This window comes from Babylonia areolata, chromosome 4 (assembly GCF_041734735.1).
Source record: "Babylonia areolata isolate BAREFJ2019XMU chromosome 4, ASM4173473v1, whole genome shotgun sequence".
NCBI lineage: Eukaryota > Metazoa > Mollusca > Gastropoda > Neogastropoda > Buccinidae > Babylonia > Babylonia areolata.
In genome coordinates this window covers 31,568,700-31,594,102 of record NC_134879.1, presented here as the reverse complement: position 1 = coordinate 31,594,102, position 25,403 = coordinate 31,568,700, and the positions used below count along the sequence as shown (strand labels likewise).

At 42.7% G+C, this 25,403-nt stretch overlaps 1 protein-coding gene and 1 long non-coding RNA gene across 3 annotated transcripts in view; both read left to right on the top strand.

Moving 5' to 3' along the window:
• The first annotated feature begins 3,176 nt into the window (after nucleotides 1–3,176).
• Nucleotides 3,177–25,403, top strand: part of LOC143281065 (uncharacterized) — a 38,206-nt gene continuing 15,979 nt past the window's right edge. The window contains exons 1-2 of one of the 2 annotated variants that reach the window (XR_013055089.1): nucleotides 3,177–3,625; nucleotides 4,261–4,370. This is a non-coding gene — a long non-coding RNA (uncharacterized LOC143281065). The remainder of the gene's footprint in view (nucleotides 3,626–4,260; nucleotides 4,371–25,403) is intronic. The other variant, XR_013055090.1, reaches the window with a different exon arrangement.
• LOC143281355 (relaxin receptor 2-like) lies at nucleotides 4,904–6,044 on the top strand. The gene has a single exon (XM_076586559.1). It carries the CDS (start codon nucleotides 4,904–4,906, stop codon nucleotides 5,993–5,995), a length of 1,092 nt encoding a protein of 363 aa, XP_076442674.1. The 3' UTR covers nucleotides 5,996–6,044.

The following is a 25,403-nucleotide window of genomic DNA, read 5'->3' as shown; positions in this document are numbered from 1 at the left end:
TGTTTAACAAATTAATTTTCTCAGGAAATGCTTAGTCTGTTGACATCAAATTTGTCTTAAGAACAGGGGGAAATATGTTATTTCGCCATATTCTAATCATAGTGACACTTTAGGAAGGGCACCAAAGATTTTTTTAAAAGCCAAAATATTTCAACGGTCAGTTAACTGTTTTGTTTTCTTTTGAATAGCATGGAAGTTACATTGACGCACACATCTCCAAAGAGCAACGAAATTCTACTTACTAATGGGGCGTTAACCTCGCCAGTAAATGTATTATGGGATTTTTTTTTCTTAGAGCGGATCCTACCCATTTCAGACATAAAAATTTAAAAAAATTATATGACACTAAACATAGAAAGGATTTTTTGTTATACACTTAGTATGGTGGTGTTAAACTAGCTACATTTACCCAAGTGGTCATTTTTCGGAATAGACTTTAGCGCTGACCTATTTATGAATATTCATTCGTAGGCATGTGTAATTGTTCACGATAACATTTTATCGAAAAAGCCGCTAAATTTTATTCAAAGAACTCTGCATAGGCGTCATAAATTACTCCATAATGTCCACCAATAACTGTCAAACTCATCGGATGTTCTTGCATTTAGCCTCTTCGTTGCTTGCATGGGGGAGACGGTTACACTCAGCTCGTACTTCGCATGTGCATTTGGAAAGCTTTTTCCAGTGTCAGTTTCCGTTTGGGAAAAACTGCAATCATTTGTGTTTTCCAACAATGAGTTATTCATTCATTTATCTGTTCGTTCATTCATCTATTTATTTATTTATTCATTTACTCTTGGAGAGATTCGAACAGACGTTATACAGATACCACAGTCAGTGACTCCAGCATGGTACACACCTGACTTCACCCAAACTTGAGACGTGAACATTATTTGTTGAAAGAAAAGGACTTCCCCACAGTTATCATGTTTATTACGCCCGAAGATGCGCTTGGCGATTTATATATATATATATATATATATATAAATTTTAACGAAAAGTCTAAGTCATAATATCATTATGTAGACGGGGAACATTTTGAACTTTTACAGATTCTGTTATAAATAAATGAAATTCCGGTCAATGTCGGTTGCTTTTATAAAACGGAATTAGTGTTTCCATCAAGTTTTAGTTCAATAATCATTCGTTTCTGCTGGTGTACTCTAGCGTTAACCTGAATTTTTGTTGTTATGCAGAAACCATATATAAGCCGTGAAGGCTTTACCTCTTGTTATGTTTGTGTGTTTGATTGTTTCTTTGTGAGTGCTTGTTTGTGGAAGTTATTTGTAATTTGTTAATGTACAAACAAAAAAAAAGCACATTCACCTCTCAGATTTTAATATCCAAAGGTTACCAACGACACATTCGCAAAACCTCTATCCACATTGTCACTATGCGGGGGCGACGCTCCTCCACCCCCAAAAGTCTACAGAGCAGTAGCCATCACGGTTTTTTTCACGAGCGGCGGAACAAATCAGCACCCCGGTTTCCGAGCCCTGTTCTCGTTCCACAACGTGTCCTCCACACCCCAGCAGACCGCAGGAGGCCAGTGGAACTGCACGGTGCCTCACTGGCCCCAGTTCAGCCAGCACTTCCCCTGCAACCTGGAGTCCAACTGCATCAACAGTGAGGACGAGGTTGAATGTGATTACATCACCGCTGGCTGCGGCCAGGGAGTGATCACGGCAGGGGATGGGTGCTACGTGTTTTGGAATCTGGGTCAGGACAAACAGACCTACGGGATGAGGAAGGAGTGGTGTGAGGCCCGGGGTGGCTCCTTGGCCAGTCTGAACACTGTGCAGGAATGGGAGGACGTGTATCACGTGCTGCGTCAGGGACAGTGGGAACAGATCATGGTGGGACTGCAGCGTGCTCCTGATGACTGGCATTCTATGTGCGTCTGTGTCTGTGTTTGTTTCTGTGTGCATGTGCACACTTGTGTGGTGTGTGCGTGTTGGACTGTGACATGAGTGAGTGTATTTCTGTACATGTGTGTTTGCATGCTTGTGTGCAACCATCCCTCTCTCACGATTTGTCTCTGTCTGTCTTCCTCTCTCTCTCTTTCTCTCTCTCTCTCCATCTATCCCCATATGTGTTGTTTGAAACATTCCTTTCATTTATTACTTGAGCTTGTTTAGTATATAATTTACATTGTATCGTTCATCACAAACTGCATCATCGTTATTTTCAACGGCATCTTTGCATCAAAGATTATTGATCATGAGAAAAGGACTGTTACAAAACTTTGTACTCTTCCCCGGTTGTTGTTGTTTTCTATGTATAAAAGCATTATTATTCGATAAATATTTACGTCTAAGGCCTGTATTCTCTTTTCCTTACTTGTTTTCTGCAGATAAACGGGTTGTTTTAAGATTCATTAAAACTTGCAAATTTCCGTGGGGCACTTTCAAGTACGTAAAGGGCTCATAGCACTTTTTTAAAAACTTAGACGCAAACGAACTGATGAATATAGTTGTGGTTTGCGATATGTTGGTTTCTGAAATGCTTCATGACTTAACAGAAGTAGTGGGAAGTTAACATCTTGAATTGATATCCTAAAAAATCTCTTGAAATGGAACAAAGAGGTTCATGCTCGACAGACACACTTCTTGTCATAATCGATCTATTCATTTCCTGTGCAGGTACCGTGAGTCCTTTCACTGGGCGGACGGATCCGTCGCTTATTACATCGTTGTGTTCGGCATACGCAAAAGAGACACATGCTTCTTCTTTATGGGTGTGTGTGTCCACTGTAAATACTTTGTCTCCAGAACTCAGTAATAAATGTATTAAATGTAGAATGACTAATTTGAGAAATATTAACATTGCAGACTGAAACATTTTTATGAGTATCTTCAGAACAATAGCTTGGTTTCCCATGAAGAATTGATGATGGGATAGATGAGTGCAAGCATGCAGTGCACATCATCAGTCTCTGTGTGTGTTTCTGTGCATGTGTGTGTGTGTGTGTGTGTGTTTGTTCCTGTTGCAAACTGAAATAGAAAGATTTAAACAAAATTATAAATAAGATTTGTATTTGTCATTTTTAGTACTATACGATATATATTTCCCAAATATACTATCCATTACAAAAAACAAGAAGAGAGGCAAGGCCTTCAAGACTCACTTGTGATGTATTGTCCATTGAATATAGGATTGAACGGGCAGGTCAACAAAACATTAAAAAACACGTCTTTCACCAACAGAAAATTGGCAGACACCAGACTTAGTAGGCAGACTATGCTATGATGATACCAGACCGAATGTCATCTTGTGTGAGCTGGACCCACCACAGACCCCAACCACTGCCTTACCACTCCCACAACTCACAAGACACACAGTCCAAGGGAGACAAGTACGCTGCCCTTTCGGTCACGTGACACACAACTTCTTGTCCTGTGACGTTGATAGTCAGTGCTGGGCTGATCCCACGTCGACTCCCGCTTCCTGCCAGCTCCCTATGGAGTCACTTCCCCCTGTCTTTGCCTGTTCAGACGGGACAGTTGACGTGCCGTACACACTGGTCTGTAACCATCGCCACGACTGTTCTGACGGCAGTGATGAGGTGTTCTGCTTCTTCCCTCCTTGTGCCACTGAGGGGGACTTCCGGTGTGACAATGGACAGGTAAACACTGGCAAGAATTACTGTTGGCACTGTTGCGCTGACAAAAGCATGTCGAAAACGAAGTATCCAGCTAACATCAACTGAATATGCATACATGTTTTTTTGTTCTGAGTGATATAAGTTGTATGTGTCTGAGTCTTGAGTTACTAATAAAAGCATGAAGTAAAAAAAGCAAGTGATTTGCATAGAGGTCTACATACGTCATGAGCTGTCTGTTCTTGTAAAGTAAGTTTGGTGTCTGTGATATGATGCTCAGATTCTGTTTATTATATGCAATGCAGATTACGTTTGTGATTGTTACAGTGCATACCAGCAGAAAGGTTATGTGATGGACAAATCCACTGCTTTGACAAATCACACATACAAAGGTGTGTCATGAAGCACGAGAGATTTAGAGAATCTGAACCTCCTCCACTCATAGTAGACATGGACCAGCATGGTCAGTTACAAGTGACCGAAGTCTCTCCTGCCAGATTGCCAAATGGTTCCATTTCCTGTCCAGAAACCCATTTCCAGTGTGCCATGGACAACTACTACTGTCTGCCAATCTATCTGCGATGCAATGACGTCTATGACTGCCCCAGGCATGAGGATGAAATGAACTGTTTCAATTATACATGTTCTGGGTTTTACAGATGCCGTTCATCTCCAATCTGCGTCCATCCTAGTCATCTCTGTGATCATCTGTACCAGTGCCCACAATACGATGATGAGCTGACCTGTGACATCTACTGTCCTCAGAACTGTACGTGCTATGGTCTCGCTTTCACGTGCACCGCTCTGTTTAATGTTAGCGATGCTCCAGAATTGAGGTTCCTTGATGCCCGAGGCACTCTCATGACATTTTCCCATTTAAAGAACAACATGATGCTGATTTATCTGAGTTTAGCCCAGTGCAGTCTGATCAGTTTTCAACGTGTACCATTTCCAAACTTACATCACTTAGATCTTAGTGATAATCTGATTCGTGTGTTACATAGCAGCCGTCTGGTAGACCTACCACATCTGAAGAAGTTATTTCTTTCTGGCAATCCCCTTTCGCTCATCTTTCGCAGCATCTCTGCCATCTCTTCCTTTAAACTAGAGATTTTGGACTTGTCCTACACTCGTTTACTGTACTTGAATACTTCGAACTTGACATTATTCAGCAAACTTTCCTTCCTCAATTTGTCGGGAAGTGGTGTGGAGCAGGTCAGTGACAAGGGTTTCCAGCCGTTACCCCAGCTTCAGGTGATGGACATACGTGGCTGTTCCCTAACAGAGTTTCCAAGAGGTCTCATGGAGAATATGAAGAAGCTGCGTTTAGTGTTTGCTGACAACTACAAGCTGTGCTGTCCAGCTGTTCTGCCGGCAGGTTTCCCCCAAGCAGATTGCCATGCCCCGTCCGATGAGATTTCTTCCTGTGACACTTTACTGCGTTCAGATTTATTCCGACTGTTTCTCTACGTCTTTGCCGTGTTGGGACTCATTGGTAATGCTGGCAGTTTCCTGTACCGCATGGTCATCAACAAAGCAGAATGTAAGCAAGGCTTTAGTGTTTTTGTGGCACATCTTTGTGCATCCGATTTCTTGATGGGTTTATACTTGACAGCCATTGCCATAGCAGACAAACGGTATCAAGGTTCCTATCTCTGGGAAGACGTGACTTGGAGAAACAGTGTGGTGTGCAAAGCAGCAGGGTTCCTTTCTTTCGTTTCTTGTGAAGTGTCCACCTTCATCATTTGTCTGATCACTGTGGATCGTTTTCTGGTTTTACGTTTCCCATTCAGTCAGTGTCACTTCAGAAAGAATTCAGCACAAACAGCGTGCCTGTTGTCCTGGTTGATAGGAATTGTGCTGGCTCTTCTGCCACTCTTACAAATGACGTCCCACTGGGAGTTCTACAAGCAAAGCAGCATCTGTCTTCCCCTGCCTGTCACCCGTCAGTACTTCAAGGGCCAGGCTTATTCCTTCAGTGTCATGGTCGTCCTAAACTTCATCTTGTTCCTTCTGATCGCTGTGGGCCAGGCCTTCATTTACCATGCCATCAGAACGAACAGCATGTCCATGGTAGACACTTCGAAATCATCGTCCAAGGAACTGACCATCGCCAGACGTCTCATCACCGTGGCCATGTCAGACTTTCTGTGCTGGTTCCCCATTGGTTTCCTGGGCCTGTTGGCCTCTCAGAACATGGCCATCCCCGGAGAGGTGAGGGTGGGTCTGGCCATCTTTGTGCTGCCCCTCAACTCGGCCCTCAACCCGTTCCTCTACACACTGAACGTAATCCGGGAGAAAAGAAAACAGGCCTACTTCAAGAAACTGCAGGGGCTGTTTCAGAGTCAGCAGCAGATCAAAACCACGGACGTGTCTGTCAACAGACACCAGTAGGTTGTTGTCTCCACTGTGTGATACACAATTATGTTTTGACCCACGCGAATTTAACACGATGTTTATCATTTATGTATTGACCAACGCCATTCACATATGTATTGACTGACACCAGTTCATGATAATTTCAGAAGGGAGAAAGCCAAAGACTTTTATTTTTATGTTCATTTCAGCGAAGTTGTCATTAATTCTAGTTCAAAACACTTCATAAAACTGAACCAACATTATGTAACAGCATCCACAGCAGCACTGATCTTGTTCACTCACCACCATCGTCGAAGAATACATGGTTCTCATTGAAATACCGGAATGATATAGTAATTCACCATCATTGTCTCCATGTGCTGTTTTAGGCTGAGTGTAAGACTATTTGGAATGATTTTAGTTTATTCTGTTTTTTCGACCCTTCTTCCCCTTTTTTCCCCAATCGTGCATTCATTTAATGCATTAAAAAAAAAATCTTATCTGCAAGTGATTTTGATTTCTGAGGGTGGGGTTGGTGGTGTAAGGAGGGGGTGGGGTGGCAGTGGTACACTTCTAGGTGGTAAAGTGTTGGACCATCTTTGATTATCGTCTCAGTGGTGTCTTCAACAGCCAAGTTGGAACAACGTCTGTCCCATCCCAGTATATAATCAGTCAGTATGTAATGCCAGATATTGCGCCTCTCTCCCTGCCCTCCCCACCATCCCGCGTCTTTTCATTCTTTCACCAGTTAGGTCCACTGAGATTCTGATTCAGATCTTTAAATATATTCTTTAGCAACTCTTTTATATTGACAAGAGAGATTCCATGTGTGCAGTTGCTGCCTAAATGCAAAACATATCAAAACCCTACACGTAGGGAAAGCTTATCACATGTCAACATAAAATACTTCAAACTCATCTTTTGCTCCCTAGTTGACTTCATATGCTGTGTGCGCCGTTTAGGGAAAAAAGTAAACATATGGCGAGTATAAAGGTGAGTTAAATAGTCCAGAAATTACACGATTATTAATTGTACATTTAAGCTTACTTTATCATGTTGTGTTTACGGTAGTGTGAAGCGCCAAATGTGTTGGTGAAGTGTCTGTGTGCTTATCACCTCTCGCTTACAGCCTTCACCACTGGCTAGCACTGCTGTGTAAATGTAATGTGAAAAGAGAGCCAGGTGTGTAATTCTCTCCTGCCAGTACATAGCCTCGCCACTACAAGCCCTATGTAATGCCTCCACGTGGCAACACATGTCCACTGGATACCTTGTGGCCCCAGGCCAAACTACAGGGGACTTAGAGGAGGTTTGGCCCCTAAACATGCAACGTGCAGGCCCACCAGCAGGTGGACATGCCCTGGAGTTTGTAAACCAAACCCCCAGCTATGGGCAAAAAGAATCCCCTATGTTGGTCAGGCAAGCGGGTACGGGGGTAAACCCAAAGGCAACCTATACCAGCTACTTCCAAGTCCTGTGGCGATGGAGTAGTGACGTGGACAAGTTAAGGATGTTGCCGGAGGTCCCTAGCTACAACTCTGCAGGTAGGCGACTGTAGGCTGAAGGTCGTTCGTCGTTCAGGGTTAGCACTGCTCTCTACACATGGGGAGGGGGAGATAAAAGGATCCCTAAACAAAGCCTTCCCTTCACGGTACCTGAAGGTGACCGTGCCTGCCTGGTCATCCAATAAGTGGTCAAAGGACAAAGAAGAAAATGCATATGCCACAGACATTTGTGGGATGGAATGTCTGAACCTTACTAGACAGAGACAACAGACCAGAGTGTCGCACTGCTCTGATTGCCAAGATGCTAGGCCGTTATCAGACAGATATAGCGGCCCTGAGTGAAACAAGACTTGTGGGCAACACACAGCTTGAAAATTTTTTACTGCATTGGGAAGCCTGAAGATAACCCAAGAACTTCTGGTTTTTGGATTTGCAATTCGCACAAAGCTTGCTCGCAACGTGGACAGTCTGCTGCGTGGCAATAATGATCGCCAAATAATATTGTGGCTTAGGATTACAAAGGACCTCTTTGCCACCATGATCAGCATCTGCGGTTCAACAATGACGAACCCAGATGACATCAAAGAAGCATTCTATAAGGAACTGAACCGTATCATCACTGAGGTCAACCACACGGACAGACTTATCATCCTCAGGGACTTTAACGTTCGTGTGGGAAGGGACCACTCCACTTGGCTCAGCGTTCTTAGACGCCATGGCACTTGAAACTGCAACTCCAGTGGTCATCTGCTGTTGTCACTGTGTCGACAACATGAACTTTCCATCACCAACATCATCTTCCAGCAGGCAGACAAAGTGGATGCACCCCCATTCCAAACAATGGCACATGCTTGACTGTGCTATTGTTCACCATTGTTACGCTGCTGGTCAGGCATCTGCTTGGCAGATGTGGTGTAGCGTATATGTGTCCGAACGCAGTGACGCCTCCTTGAGCTACTGAAACCGAAACTGAAACTCACCAGAGGGACAGATGTGATGTACCCATTACACGCTGCATGAGGGGATCTGACTGCTGGTCCAATCACCGCCTGATCAGGAGCAAGATGAACATCCAGCTTGCCTCAAAGGACAAATCAGCGCTAGAGACAAGCCCCCGAGAAGGCTGAACATTGCTCGCCTATGCACCAATAGAGACATTCTGGAAGAAAGGATCCAGGAATGTCTGTTGAACATCGACCTCATTGGAAAAGACCCTGGCGAGGTATGGAAAGCCTTCAAAGAATCCCTGTCTCAGATGGCTCTGTACAATGCTGCAGCTGACACCCTGGGCTATGTTGAATGCAAACATAGAGACTGGTTTGATGAAAAAGCTCACATACCTGTTCCACAAGACCCACAAAGATCACCTCAGCAACAAGACCTGCGAAAAGAAAGAACAGAAGTACCTGCAAGCCAAGCAGCTCATCCAACAGAAGCTTTGACAGATGAAGAATGATTGGTGGAAAAGAAGTAGAAAGCCTGCAAGCTGCGGCTGACATCAACGACATGAAGACGTTTCACGAAGGCCTTCACACCATCTATGGACCAAAGACAACTGGGTCAACACCAATTCGTGTTTCTGACCAGACCACAATGCTGACAGATAAAACTAGCATCCTTGCTTGCTGGGCTGAGCATTTCAGTGCTGTCTTGAATAGAGACTCGTCAGTATCTGAAGAAGCAATTGCTCCCCCAACTGCCAGTGAAAGAATCTCTGGCAGACCCATCCTCCAGTGCAGAGACTGCCAAGGCTCTGAAGCAGACAACGTTCGGGAAAGCACCAGGAGCAGATGGAATTCCAGCTGACATCTACAAGAATGGAGGCGAGGTACTCCTGGAAAAGCTGACCACCCTCTTCCAGTCCATATGGGACAAGAACCCCAAGACTTCAGAGACGCCTCCATTGTCCACATCTACAAGAGAAAGGGTGATAAAGCGTCCTGTGACAATCATCGTGGGATTTCCCTTTTGTGCATTGCAGGAAAGATTCTTGCAAGGACATTCTTGAACAGACTCATCACCCACACAACAGACTCCATCGTCCAGGAGAAGTGTCGCGAGCAGAATCAGGAGCTCCACATGTTGGTTTTTTTTGTTGTTGTTGTTGTTGTTTTTTAATCTCACCAAGGCCTTCGACACCGTTAATCAGACTGGCTTGTGGAAGAACCTTTACAAGTTTGATTGCTCATCTCAGTGATTGCTACTTGGTTCTGCTACTTGGGCAGCACTGTAAGCAGCAATGGATCTCTGGATGCAGAAGTGACGTTGCGCATCTCAAAGTCCAGCTCTGCCTTTGGTAGACTCCCAAAGAGATTGTGGCAAGGCCATGGCATCAAATTGTGCACAAAGGTCGCCGTGTACAACGCTGTGGTTCTGAACGCTCTCCTCTACTGTTGTGAGACTTGGACCACGTACCACCGACACATCCAACAACTCGAACAATTCCATCAACGATGCTTGCGCAGGATCTGCAGCATCAAATGGCAAGACAGAGTGTCCAACTTACAGCTCATGAAGAAATGTGGCCTACCCACCATTGAGTGTATACTCATCAAAAGCCAGCTCCAACGGACAGGACACATAGTCCGTATGGAGGACAGCAGAATTCCTAGAAAAGGCGCTGCTGTATGGACAACTGAAGGAAGGACAACGTAACCAAGGAAGGCTTCTCGAAACGCTGCTTCCTGGGAAGATGTCACCCTTGTAAGAACACAGTAGAAGCAACGGTGTACCCAACGCACAAAGACATTCGAGCGCAACAAAGAAGCCGCCATCCAGGAAAAGAGGAACAGGAGAAAACGGGGCCCATCCTAGCAGGACTCCATTCCATGCAGTGTCTGTGGACGACATTGTGCCTCAAGAATTGATCTTCATTTCCACATGAGGACACGACGGGAGAATCAAGAACATTTATGTTTTTCTCTCTTCCCTTCTCCACTTCATCCCTCTGCCTCTGTCGCTCCCGACTTCTCCCTAGCTCTCTCTGCCAACGATGCCCATCCCTGTTCCAGTATCCACCGTGGAAAACGGTTATACAAAGTGTATTTTCATAGCCGTGTAGGCAAGCAACCGTCCATCCATTTCAACTCCCCTCACACGCACACAAACGCGCGCGCGCGCGCGCGCGCACACACACACACACACACATTTTTTTATGTCCTAGGTACACATTTACCCTCCACATTTTCTCTTTTCCCCCCTCTTTTTGAAATTGCTTTGACTTCATTGAAAAATAGATATATTGTAACATTGTGTGATTCATATTGGTCAGAACACTCGAGCGCAAACATGAAGAAAAAGAAGAAGAAGAAGAAAACTATACCACTATCTTTCTATAATGGCCTTATTATGTCATCTCCACCAAGGGGCTTTGTGGAATCCAGTTGGTTTTTTGTGGGTTTTTTCTCATATCAGTGTTCTTCTTCTCCTTCTGCGTTCGAGGGCTACAACTCCCACGTTCACTCGTATGTACACGAGTGGGCTTTTACGTGTATGACCGTTTTTACCCGGCCATGTAGGCAGCCATACTCCGTTTTCGGGGGTATATCAGTGTTCAATCTTAAGACTTATATTGACAGCAGATCTGCAGGCCAATTTTTTCCATTTCATATATCTGCTGGAGAGTTTTCATGAATATTGTGATATTTGCGGCTGTGTTTTACATTTTTCTTCCATAAATGTGAAACTCAGCCAATAATGTTAATAAGCCCATTACACTAACTGTTGAGTTTCTTACCGGTGGCATGACGAGCACTTCCGAAAAAGTAAAAGGGAAACGTTCACATTTTCCCAGACGTAATGACGCCAAAACGGCATTCCTGTCAAAGTTCCAAACTTCTCAGCTTCAAAACATGCACAATATACAGATTCCTCCTCATTCATTCGAAAAGAACAAAACGAGCAATCAGAAAGGCGCTTTCAGAGATGTAAAAAATTCTTTCTTGGAACAAGGTTGTGCAAAAATTATGATCCGAAACCACCTAAACTGACAATCCGGCTGGGAAGGATATGAAATGTTTCAGAAATATTTTCCCCCAAGACAGTACAGACATAAAGGTCACACACACACACACACACACACACACACACACACTTTTAAACCGTTGTTTTGTGTTGAACGAAAAACCTCGACGGGAAGATATTTCAAATTGTTAATAATAAGATAAAAAGAAAGAAAGTAATGGTAAAAAAAAAACACCCCTTCCACAATCCATCTGCATATGACTGGTGTTCAGAAACAGCACATGGTGTTTTGTGTGTCATAGTCTTCTTTAGAAAGAACCACACACAGAGATGTTGCAGGTTAGGGCGTATGGGGGTGGGGGGGCATATCACAAAATGTGACATTTTTGTATGTTTCTCACCACCAATGTTGTCCACGTCGTTAATTAAAACTGTGCAGACAGACACTGACGCCAAAATTAGAGCAAATGAAAAAGTTCAAATCAAAATATATGGGTTGATTTTGATTCTGTCGGGAAAGAACGACTTGAAACGAAACTGCACGAACTGTAGCATTGCACGTGACCTAATCGTTCGTGACGTCGGTGCACCGAGGAAGGTGTGAAAGTGTTCACAAAATGCGTTTCAGTTCGTGTGCTTTGAGGGTGGGAGCGACACAAGCAAGACAGTAGCCTGCAGAAGAAGAGATCGTCCGAAGACACCGGAGAAGGGTTGGCCACAAGCCTGCATCCAGTGTCCCAACTGAAGGCAAACCCTCGCCTGGTACCCACAGGGGAAAAGGTAGAGAGGTCGTTTAAGAAATGCATGGTGCCATGACCTGAGGCAGACATGAAGAGGACAGGCTGCACATGGGGACAGCCACAGCGATTGGCACAGGACCAGAAGGTTGGGAGCGCTTGGTGGCCAATATACCAGGTAAACATGTAAGGTGAGGTGCTGAAAACATTAGTTTTGGAAAGTTGTGTTGGTTGGTAAGTTTTATTTTAAACGAAAGGAAAAATAAAACAAAAAAACGATTTTTTCATCAATAGATGAGAGAAAAGCTTGGCACTTGTGAAATTCATTATTTTTTATTTGTATACAAATGCATTGAAGCTACAACTGTTAGAATGCGAAGTACCACCAAGTTCTGCGTTGCCTTCGAAAGAGTCATATGTTGCCACTGTTAGACGTTCAAGAGGACAGCACCAACCATTTACATTTTAGCCGTCTAATTTCAAAACTTAAGCAAGCAAATGTGTTTCCCTTTTGGAAAAAAAAAAATCAACCGCGGAATTCACAAAAGTTAAAAAAGAACCAAAGAACAGGAAAGAAGTCGGAAATGCATTTATCGATATGACACAGTAGGATGCGTTGATTTATAGCCCCCAAACGAGCTAAAGAAAGATGAGTTTTATGAAGTTCATCGCCTGGAAGCAAAAAGTAATACCTGACACAAGCCAATGAAATAAATCAAAGATGCGACTTCCCCATTGAAACCAAGAAGCTGTCACCACTGCAGCCACAAAGAACTCAGTTGTCTTCTTGCTTATCATTGTACATGTTTTGCTTGTGGAAGATCACAGGAATAAATATTTAGCTGTTTTGTCATTTTGTGTTGTGCCTTTTTTTCTTTTTTGAAATTTTTTATACTTTATTGTTGTACACATTACTTAAAACATTCCAGCATAAGTTCCTCTCAGCTACAATGAAATTATAAAGCTTCATCACAAGATCTATTTTTTTTAAACTTTTAATACAGAAAAGTACAGTTGTTTTTTTTAACAGAAATCCCTACCACATGAACATAATTTGTTTTCCATATTTTGCTGGGAATATATTGACATTACAATGTTCCCCTTCACCTGTACAGTGTATCTTTTTTTATTTCTATTTTTTAATATTTCCATCAGTTCCATTCCTGACACAAGTTTTCTTTGTGTGGTCTGCCCTGCCCAGGAACTATGATCCCAGAACAATCTGGCTTTCCATGTGGTCTCCTTTGCCAAAACCCCGAAAAAAGGAAAGTTCTGTTTAACTCTCAGTACGGTCAGTCCTCTCTTCTCCTCTACACAGACCCCTTGGATGTCCAGTGGGTGTCTGAGTGACCCAACCTTTAGCTTCTGTCATGAGAATTGTGGTATTCTTTGTCAACATTCACCTCTTCAGTATAAGAGCCTTCCGCTTGCAATATTTTGATGGTGGTAATTGGGGTGAAACACTGTTAACGTCGTCTCTTTCGCCATTCGCATGGAGAGAGTGCCAGGCACACTGATTATTGTCGACTTGTTCAAGTACTATTTTTTTTTACATCTTAATATCAGATAAATGTTTCAAGACACTTTAAAAGAATTTTTTTTTCCTACCATAATTCGGTCAGTTATAAGAAATAATCAGTAGTTATGATATAACATATATTATTTTGATGAATCGGGCTTAATCTTTGTTCCCTGTGACATGTGAAACTTGTCACCTGAGAACTCCACTGCCTGTTCACCAGCTAGTTCCCCCCCCCCGGTTATTGCCCTTTAGTTCTTTATCAACTGTTATGTGCCATGTCTCCCTTGGTTTTGCATACACTATTTTTCCACCTGGTGTTTTAATGAATCTGTCCAATTTCTGTTGATGGTCTGCAGGATTTGGCTAAGCTATAGATAGGTCTGGCCAATCTGAAGTTCAGAGATTGGCTAGCCAATCTATAGAATGGCTTAATCTGCTGCATCTTTGAACCTTGCTCCACAGATGAGCTGATTTGCAGGATGACAGGCCAGTCTTTGGCACACAGGTTGTGTATTTCACAGGATATAATCCATGACAGCTCTATACACTAGTAAGGATGGCACAACAGACCAGAAAAAAGTTGGCCACCAGTGCATGTAAACAGTCTACTTCAGAAACAAGCACAGAGGATGGAACTCTAAAACACTGAACAAATTCATTTGAAAAGAAAAATGCTATGGAGATCTTGCTTTTGAAAATACACATACAGGTTTCACGAAAAATTGGACCATCTATTAAAGGTGTATTTTTGTAAACTGGTGAAAAATAAAGATATGGTTAAATTATGAAGTCTGCCACAGGCCACTCATTGAATACATGCATCTTTCAGGCACATGCACACCATAAACAGTGTGAAAAATGCATTTTTGAAATTGGTGTTTTAGCCCTCAAAATTATTCACTGGTTTATAAACAATAGCTGTGATTTTTCATTGTAAAAATTGTAAGAAAGTACCCCTGGTTATGAGTGGTGTTCATTACATTGGCTGCATACACCTCCATTTGCAAAAATTCATTATTTTACTATGCCCCAAGAAGAAAACTGCAACAAATTCCCAAGTTGTCCTTGATTTTTTGTGAACCCTGTGTAACAGATTGTGCATGTCAGAATTGAACTGTCATAAAGTACATAATTTAGAACACACAAGCGCGCCCATTGTCCACAAACATGTACACATCCATGCAGACATAATGTGTGTACTGTGCAGAGAATCAGCTGGGGCACGCCCTGTATGATGACAATGACAGACCAACAATTCTTTTACCCTGGAGTTTCCACCTGGGGTATGATTCTGATCCTGCCTGTTACACCACCCAATGCCAGCCTAAGATGTAAGGTGACTCCATTGAAGTAATGTTCGCTCTGAGACCGCATTGTCGCTGGATACTTTCTCAGTTCCTGAAGGAAATTAGTATTATAACTTATTTGAATATTGGTTTTTATATGGACTAAAAAGGATTTGGGTGAATTTCTTTTTCAATATTAATTTGATTCAAAGTTTACATGGACAAAGCAGGATGTGTGTGAATTGGTATAACATTTGACCTTCAAATGATTTGTGTTCTCTCCCACTGGTTCTGAGAACTGACGGAAATGGATCCATTGCAGTCAGCTAGGCAAAAAAAAGCATTTCATTTGCTTTGCTGCTGGAGTGTAGCAATAGATCACTGCTAAGTGTCCCAATCTATTAGTGTACAGTGCTTGTTACCAGGCATCTGTATTAATTGAAAATATTTCATTTTTACATGGGGAATGTTCCTGATGTATACTATATTTATCTGTACACATCTTCCAACCATTTACTTAAGCTTTTCATCTCATTTGAACAGCATTGAAGATGGATTCTGTTGCTCAAGTTATAATTTTGAGCCTATAGATACAGACAACTTCAGTGATAAAGACATATTCAAAAGGTTACTTGGCAAGCATTTGCACACAGTGAACATTTTTAGTTTGTGAAAAGTATGCCAAAGCAATTATCTTTTGCCCATACTGTTGGCGCGAACCAGCTTGTGCTGGATTCAGCGAATCAGAAAGAATAGTGTGATAATGATTCAGGAAACTTTGTCTAGTAATTCTGTCAGAAACTGATGAAGTGACAGAGTGCAATAACTGTTTTTCGCTGATCCACAGAGTGACAAGGTGTTTTGGACCAAGTAGGAGTGGCGTGGCATCAGAACAGTCATTTACTTTGTTCCTTATCTATTTCTGTTAGACAGTATGGATTTTCAGTGACATTCACTTGCAGTTGGGTACATTTCTTGTGTCTTTTTGTTAGTCTTTCAATTCCCTTTGGATTGGCACTCCAGTAAGCAGGTCAGTGACTTGTATAATGTGCTACCTGTTTCTGCATTATGTGTACAAGTTACAATAATTGATGATACTGTGTCATCATCTGTCTTCTTTATGTCGTCTGTTGTGGCCATGTTAAGATTCTTTAATTGCTTGAAGAGTTTTTAAGGGCCATGTCATCAGTGTATTGGTGTTGCTGTTCTGTTTGTTTCTTTTGAGTAACAGTTTGTTTGGCTTGCAGCTGGATGTGTTACGACTGGGGAGCAGTCACTGGCAGAAGATGTTAATGGTTTCTGTTTGCACCTTCCTTTTGATTTCAAATATTGTGATACTGAAGACAGTGAGAAATATAGATACCTCACACTGCACATTTGTTCAGTTTCTGGTCACAGAAATCATGTACCCAAGAACTTACTGCTCATGTTTTGTAGGAGTGAAAATGTTACTGCCACACAAAGCACCTGTTGCCCTGCTCTCCTGCCGGCTCATTCGGCTATGCATGTTATGCTGCAATTGCCACTGCAGAGATGCCAGCTGTTACGATTTCACCATATTTTGTTACCCTCAATCAGTTCTGACGTCACGCCAATGTCAAAATTGTTCTGATGAGTTCATTTTCGACTACATAGCATGGTCACATGCTTTCCTGTTCTAACATTATCCAGATGCTCTAGACCTATCGATCACGAGGCCAGGGCAATTGAAATGTATGTTCGCTGATGTGGCTCAGAGTCTGAGTGTTCCTACAAGTTCAGAATGTTCCTACCAAATTTCCTGATTGTTCCTGCAAACACTTGACAGGGGTTGGCATCTCTGCCACCGTCATGTTCATGCACAGTGAGTTTAAATAGTTGGATAAAATACACACATAAACAACAGCTAAAGTGACTTCCTGAACTGTGAATCCGTTCTGGCTCAGGTGGAAAATACAAAGGCTAAAACATGTCCACGTGTGATGGTGAACGGAAGTTAAGTGAGGTTGGGTCAGGTTTTCATGCCAGCAAACTTGAATTTACTTGGGCTGTTAGGTTTTATCTCCACTGATTCAGTCAGTATAAAACAAGTTAAAATCTTCATGAAAAATAAAGTGACCGTTTTCAAGCAAACATTGCACTGTAAAGTGTTCCTTTGTTGACACATGTTTTATCTCTGATTGTTTTCCATACCTGTATTCTTTGATTATAAAACACTGGTTCTGCAAGAAGTTCAACAAAGTTAAGATTGATTATAAAGAAACATTGGGGTGTGCATTAAATACTTATGTCTAAAATATATTTTGATTTGTAGAACAGTGTTTCTGGCCTGTATATTTCTATATCATTAAGTACAGGAAAATTGGCCATTGCAACAATTTTCTATCTGTTCCATTTTTCCAAATTCAAGTCAATGAAGATGCAAAGGTTCCCAATTCCAGTTGTCCCAGCCCACCTTCCCTGATACTTCCATGTGCTTTTTTTTTTTTTTTTTTTTTTTTTTTTTAGTTAATTTTATTCTTTTTGTTCCACACAAATGATTGATTTTGCGAAGTATGAAAAAAATTGTCAGGTGGGTTAGCAACATCCACAAATGAATCAATTTTGACAAAAGTAGTGATTTCAAAACAGCCACTCTACCAGTGTTCCATGTTATTAATCAGTATAACATATATTTGAACTTAATAGTTTTCACATGTCATTATTGCTAGTATCTCAACACATGAAACAGATATGGTGATAGTGGGTCTGCAGGAGAAGGGGTGGCTCCAAAGGTGGATTTTTGTCTATGGGACTGTTGAGAGGGGCCTCTCATTCTCCCCTCTACCACCTATCCATTTCTTACAGGGATGAAGTGGGTGGGGGTGTTTTCTCCCTGTCTCCTGCACAGACCTGCTGCTGATGCAGTTTCCTTTGCTGGCTGTATTCTCCTAGCTCCCATCTTTCTCCTCCACTGTCCCCAGGTCCTGCTTTTCCTTGGGGTTTGTCCCTGGCCCTGCTGCATTCTGGATTATTCTTTGAAAGCAGTCAAGTTGTGTTGCTGGTTTCCGAGAAGCCACTCGTACCCACCTTAACACAAGCTCAAACTCTCCCATGTGCAACACATACTTTGGCTTCTCCACTCACTGTTCACTTCCTTGCTGTTCACAGCTGCTTAGTGGTGCACTTCTGCTGGTAGCTGCAGTCTCTTAATGATTCATCTTCTCCCTGAACACAGGGTTTTTGTTTGGATTCCTTTTTTTTTTTTTGTATATATATTTTTTTTTATATAATAGACATGACTTGTGTGGAGCATTCATATGGTTTGGCAGTCCTGATATGGCCCTATGCATGCGGCTGGACTACAGGCAACAATAAACAAACTCCACTCTGGAACTTTGTTGGTCAGCCACCAGTCCAGAGTCCTGTGCACTGTTGATGATGGAGGAGGCTTTGGCTGTGTCCTGAGCAGGTGCTGGGATGGGTGATGCTGTTCTCGAACTTTGAGCACTGGAGGTATTAATAATAATAATAATTGTTTATTTATATTGCGCCTTTAATTAAAATACGGTAATGTTCAAGGCACATTACACAAGTAAAATATTACAAAAATAAAAACTCTACACAAAAATTACAATCACATGTCTCCAAAAACCATTCCATGTGAGCAAAACAGTCACCTTGAACAGCCAAAAACTGGACCAGATATCTTCTACGTAATTAAAAACCAAGCATCAAAGCATGCACAGACAATTGCACACACACACACCCTCCCCCCCCCACACACGCATGCACACACAGACGCACACGTGTGCGCACAGACACATCATTACAATATCATGTATGCATGTGTATACACACATGTCCGAATCGAGCACATATGCATGCACACACACACACACACACACACACTCAACACACGCACGCACTCAACACCTTCGCATGCACACACACACTCTCAACACATACGCACGCACACGCGTGTACTCAAATAAGATTCATACTGTAACAGCATGCATGAATTTAAAAGTTTTAGGAGAAAGTAAGGAATAAAAAGCACATAATACATGTTCATCATGCAGGTATTATGCTTTACCTTGTACACTTGCTTCATGTTGTGCAGTGGGATGGGCACCAGTTGGCCATCCTGCAGTGTTTTGTATTACTCTATTGTCACAACTGATTTCTCTTTGTGTTAGTGCTGCTCTCGCCAGGGAGAGCATGTCACCACATTGCAGTGTCACCCATTTTTTCTGCCTGCAAATGTATTTTTCCTGTCAGTGATTTTTTTCCATGAAATTTTGCCGGGGACAAGCCTACTGGAGGCCCTGGGATATTTTACATGCACTAATTGCATGCAGCCCATGGGACTTGGGTTTATTGCCTCATCTGAAGACTTGCATCCAGACAGCCACTCGACCGCCATAAATATTATTACCACTGAGCCACCATACCATATATTTGCCAACAGACCTTTTTGGGGAGGTTTGAAGCTTTTTTTAATCTTTTGTATTAATTTTTTTCATAATTTATTTCCCTTAAAGGGAGCTTATGGTCAAGATTATGCTATCAAACTGTTTTTGCCCGTGGTTAAGATAATGCTATCAGTTGTTTTGCCAGGTTTTTTTCTTCCAGATGTGACAGTTTTGTGTTTGCCACCATTGAATATTTTTATATGGACAGTCCTAATATGGCATTGTACAGTTCGCTGGACTAAATGTGACATGTGCATCATTGAAACATCTGAGGCATCAGGATGCAGAAGTACTTAGCTGAATTGTGGTTCTGAAGGATGCTGGCATACTGTTTTTTACATGCCAGGGCTTTCTGGCCTTTTATGATCTGATACTTTTCTACCTCTATACAAGATAAATTGATGTTGGCATATATTTTTCAGCAGTTGTATCTACAACCACCCATCCCTACACACACACACACACACACACACACACACACACCAGTTGACCCATGTATGAATGCAGGTACACACAAGCACACGCACAAGACCTCAACTGAGTATTGGGCATAATAAAATGTCCAACAGGCAAATGTTTATTTCAGATTTAATTAAAAACTAATACAAGATAATTTTTACACCCAACAAAACAAGGAGCATTATTGCAAAATCCAGTGTAAAAGGAAACAGCATGAAATGCAAAGAGGAAACCAGGATGAACTCTGCTGACTACCAAATAACTTTGAATCTGCACATAAACCTTTTACCTGTACTGAACCTGTGCTATTGCAGGCATCTGGCCAGCATATTCATGCGAGAATGGGACAGTCAAACTCCAGGAAACATTTGAATATTATTTGTATTAAATTCTACATACCACCACACTGATTTTTTTTTTTTTTTTTATCTGTCTAAAGCTTGTTTTTTGCTGCAACTGTTCTTGAAAGCTTTGTCATAACTGCTTTATTTTTCAATCGAAAGTTTGAGTAAATTGACAGGTATTCAGCCCTGAAATGACCTTTTTGCAGTTGGCTGGGTTATAGGCAACTTGAATTGATGTGAAGCTAAGAGTACTTTATTGCAGCTGATCCACAGCGGCTGTCCTTCAGAAAGCTGTTGAACTTTTCACAGAACTCCAGACCTTTCTGAACATGGCCTCCCAAATTATTGATCCAAAGCTCAGTGACGCGACTCGTGACTGCATTCCGCCTTCCAGAAGGAAAGGAAAACAATACGATCAGTTTTCAGTGTTGGTTCGCTTCACAGATGTCATTCTATTCAGCTCACCCTACTTCTGATCTTCACTTCAGTTTTGAACTTGATTGGTTTAAAAATACCATGCAGAAATGTTTTTTTCAGGAATACATGTGACCCTCTACCAAGAGACGAGATCCATGTCACCTCAGTCTCTCACAAATCGAAGTTGAATATGGTCAGTAGGTGTAATTGATCAGATTTAGGGTTGTGGTAGATTCTGGTTATCAGTCCCTGCCCCAGCCTGCTGGCAATCCATGCTCCACTTGCAACCACATTCTGTTCTTTACCCCCGATGGGAGGGTCTCTTTTAGGTCTGGATGGATTTAGAACAGATAGTTGTCGTCTGGGTGTTCCACTCCTCTTGCCAAAGATCCTTAACATAAGTGTTCACCTTCTGCTTCATGTCTGTGTATGGTACGAAGGATCTTGATAATTCTTCCTTTACAGCATTCTTGGCCAGCTTATCTGCCCATTCATTACCATAAATGCCAACATGGCCAGGAACCCAGGCCAACACAACATCGTAACCTTTCTTTGTTATGAGAGTAAAAGCTTCGTAGAATTCCAGCAGTTTGGGGTGAGTCAGATTCCTGCAGGCAATCGCCTCCAGGGCTGACAAGGAGTCAGAAAAGATCATGAATCTATTTTGTTTCAAAGAGAACCATTTTTATCGCCAGAACCAATGCGGTCAGTTCCACAGTGTACACTGAGCTGTCAGATAGGATGTGTTCTGTTGTGGGCTGGTCAGGAAAGGCAGGACAGAATGCAGATGAGCGACTTTGTCCTACGACTTGGAACTGTCAGTTAATATTTTTTTTGGAAAGTGGGAAATTTGTGGCAGAGTTCTGAAAAGTAAGTTCTGAGGCCAGTGAACTGGTGGAGTCTTTACGGTATGAGGCCAGATCGAATCGTACCTCGGGTGTTTTAAAGGTCCACGGTGGGCTGTCGGGGAACTTGGAGAAATCTGAGATGCCACCGACCTCCAGATTGGCATTTTCTATGTGCGGCTAAATGTGGAGTCGAAGAGGGAATTTGGGTTGTCTTTAAATTTCTTGTTGAAGGGGTTGTGAAAGACACCATCGTAAGCAGGGTTTTTGGGTTCAGAAAACAGTTTCCAGTAATGATTTAGGGTCAGCTACAATCTGCGGTTGGAGGGAGCTGTGCACAGGGGTGGTGCGGAACGCACCCAAGCTGAGACGGAGCCCTTGGTGGTGTGTAGGGTCCAGCAGTTTCAGGTAAGACGGTCTGGCCGAGCTGTACACTACACATCCGTAATCCAGTTTGGACCGGACCTGGGCTCTGTAGAGGAGTTCTTATCAGCACCCCAGTCCGTGTGTGCCACAAGTCGGATGATGTTCAGGGCTTTCTGACAGGATGTTTTCAGCTGTTTGATATGGCTTAGGAAGTTCACCTTCTGATCGAAAACTACCCCTAAAAATTTGGCTTCCTTGACCGCCGGGATGGTGGATTTTCCCAGACAGATTTCAGGGTCCAGATAGAATTGGTGAAAGTTATGAAAATGAATACACTGAGTTTTAGAGAACGAAAAGGTGAAACCGTTCTCCTCTGCCCAACACTGAATTTTGTCCACGCAGAGCTGAAGCCGTCGCTGGATGCTGGCATATGTGCTGCCAGTTGCATACAGGGTGAAATCATCCACAAACAGCGAGCTGTCTGATCCCTTCTGAATCAACTGGACGATGTCGTTTATTTTGATGCTGAAGAGAGCTGGCAACAGAATGCTCCCTTGCAGAACACCCAGTTCCTGCGCGTGAATGTTGGACAGGGTGGTGCCAACCCTCACCTGAAATTGTCTGTCTTGCAAGAAGTTATGGATAAAATGGGGCAGGTGTCCTTGGAAGCCGAGCTTGTGCAGGTCTGAGAGGATTCCAAATTTCCAGGTGGTATAAGCTTTCTCAAAATAAAAAATATGGCCACCACATGCTGTTTGTTGACAAAGGTGTTCCTCACTGTGGTTTCCAGACAGACCAGATGGTCAACAGTAGACCAGTGCTTGCGGAAACCGCACTGTTCTTTCGCCAGAAGGCCGTCGGTCTTTAGTTTCCACATCAGACTACCGTTGACCATCTCCATCAGTTTGCAGGTGCAGCTGGTCAGTGCTATTGGGCGGTAGGTGAGGGGTTTGAGGGGTCTTTTCCCAGTTTTGGCACCAGGATTGACGGCTTTCTGCCAAGAGGGTGGAAAAAAGCCTGTGGTCCAGATGTGGTTGTAGACTTTGAGCAGGGTGTCCAGACAGGTTTCAGGAAGATGTTTTAAAATTTATAATTGTAATATTATGCAGAGGGACAAATGGAGTCCAGACAGGGTGCTTCTGTGTAAGCCACGTTTATTCCGCCAAGTTCAGATTAACCGGAGTTATTTCACTTAGCTCGTTTCAATACACAAAGCACTACAAACGCATGCATCATACTGCAATAATGAACCTAGACCATTCCCAGATAGGAATCCGTGCTGGTCTGAAGGGCAGATTTTAACTTGTTCATAGTGAAAAGAAGGTTGTAGCTCTCTGTGTTGCCAGAAGAGAAGTTGCAGGGCGTTTTTTCTGTGAGATTTTTGGTTTTGAGAAACGGAGCAGATTTGTTGGCAGATCTAGAGTTCAGTTCAGTTGTGGAGGATAGTAAATTAGCAACTGCTTTCTTCTGTGATCAGAGCGTCTAGGAGCTTGAGATGGTGAAAAGTTGGGCAGGACGACAGGAAGGTGGTCACTCCCATGCAGATCGTCATGCACTTTCCACACGTAATCCAGGACCAACGATGGATCGCATACCGACAGATCTAAACACGAGAGCCTTTCTTTTAACATTGAAAATGGGAAACGCTGTTCGTCGCAAACACACCATGAATGTCAACATCCGATCGCAAACGCACAAAGATGCTGTTCCGCAAAGCGAGCTGCAGCAGATGACACTTTACATTTCGCATTCAAGCTTGCTTTCTTGGTGTGTCTTTTAATCAACTTTCTTTCTTCTCTGTCAATTTTTGAGTGCTGACTGGGCACACTTGACAGAAAATTTGTGTGCGCTAGCCAACTTTTCGTAGCATTTGCACCCAAGCACCCGCTAAATTCGAACCCAGTGCTGACTGCTGTTTAAGGATGATGGCATACTTGATTTTGCGCACAAGGGCACACTTGATTTTGCGCGCAAGAGCACACTTGATTTTGCACTCCTGGTGTGCCTGGACTTTCTGGTTCATTATGATCTAATGCTTTTTCACCTCCGCTCAAGACATGCCGAATTGTCAGTGTCCATTTTTTGGTAGTTATCCATGGCATTCTCCGAGTCTCTGAAAGCCTTCTCACACTGTTTTTTTTTTTTTTTTTTTTTTTTTTTTTTTTTTTTTTAAATCTGTCTATGGTATTTTGTCACTGTTTTTGGGGTGTATTTTTCCAGATTGAGCTGATTATGGTCAATTGAGTTGCATTACTGGATGTCTAGCTTAAGTTTTCTTGTGCATTAAACATTGTATATTCTTTTCTTTATCTGTTTCTTTCTTTGACTGTTCTTTCTTTGACTCTGTTCCTAATGTCCCAAGGTAAAGATGAATATTCATTTAAATGCTAGATCAGTTTAAATGAAAAAATGGTCACTTCTGTAACCATACTGGATATTAGCTACCTTAATGTTGAGTTTATCAGGGATTAAAAAGAAATCAAGACAGCTTTGTATTTTACAACTTCATTATTTAATTTGTACATCCACCAGTTGTCATCTTTATAACTGTTTCTTGTGCTCCTGTATTCACATACTATATAACAGTCCAGATGAAATGAAATGAAATTATGGTGCTTAGAGCCTCGCCGACCACTAAGGCCATCTCAAGGCTATCGCCGCGTCAATTACTACTACAAGGCTAAAAAAAAACAACCAATTAAAACGAGTCGCCACTTCAAACGTTCCACTCCAAAGTTAAAAAAAAAAACTTCCATAGTTTAAAACCTTCAAATCTGGTTAAAAAGGTTCACTTCTTTTAAGAAGTCCATCAGCGCCCACGGAGGGACATCACGAAACAAAGTCTTCAAAGAAACCGCCGTGTAATGTCTGCGTCTAACGTCATGCAGATCCCAACAGTCAAGGAGCACGTGTTTCACGGTGAGAGGCTCGTCACAGGGAACGCATCGAGGGGCCTCCTCCCCCTTCAACAAGTAAGAATGAGTAAAAAAAAAGTGTGCCCCGTACGCAGTCTGCACAGCACAGATTCCTCCTTTCTGTTCTTCACCCCCGAAGGGAGGGTCTCTTTTAGGTCCAGACGGATCTGGAAGAGCTTGTTGTCCGTCTGGGTGTTCCACTTCTCTTGCCAAAGATCCTTAACGTAAGTATTGACCTTCCGCTTCATGTCTGTATAGGGTACCAAGGATCTGGACAATTCTTTCTTTACAGCGTTCCTGGCCAGCAGGTCCGCCCTTTCGTTACCACGAATGCCAACATGTCCGGGAACCCAGGCCAACACAACCTCGTATCCTTTCTTCGTTGCGAGAGTAAAAGTTTCATAAAATTCCAGCAGTTTGGGATGAGTGATATTCCTGCAGGCGATTGCCTCCAGGGCTGATAAGGAGTCGGAAAAGATCATGAATCTCTTCTGTTTGGAAGAGAGAACCATTTTTAACCCCAGGACCAGTGCGGTCAGTTCAGCGGTGTATACCGAGCTGTCAGACAGGATGTGTTCCGTTGAGGGCCGGTCAGGAAAGGCGGGACAGAACGCAGATGCGGCGACTCCGTCCTCTGACTTGGAACCGTCAG

Bases quoted from the DNA above. Each gene is read 5' to 3' on its own strand.
- LOC143281355 (XM_076586559.1), top strand. From the start codon at position 4,904: ATGGAGAATATGAAGAAGCTGCGTTTAGTGTTTGCTGACAACTACAAG.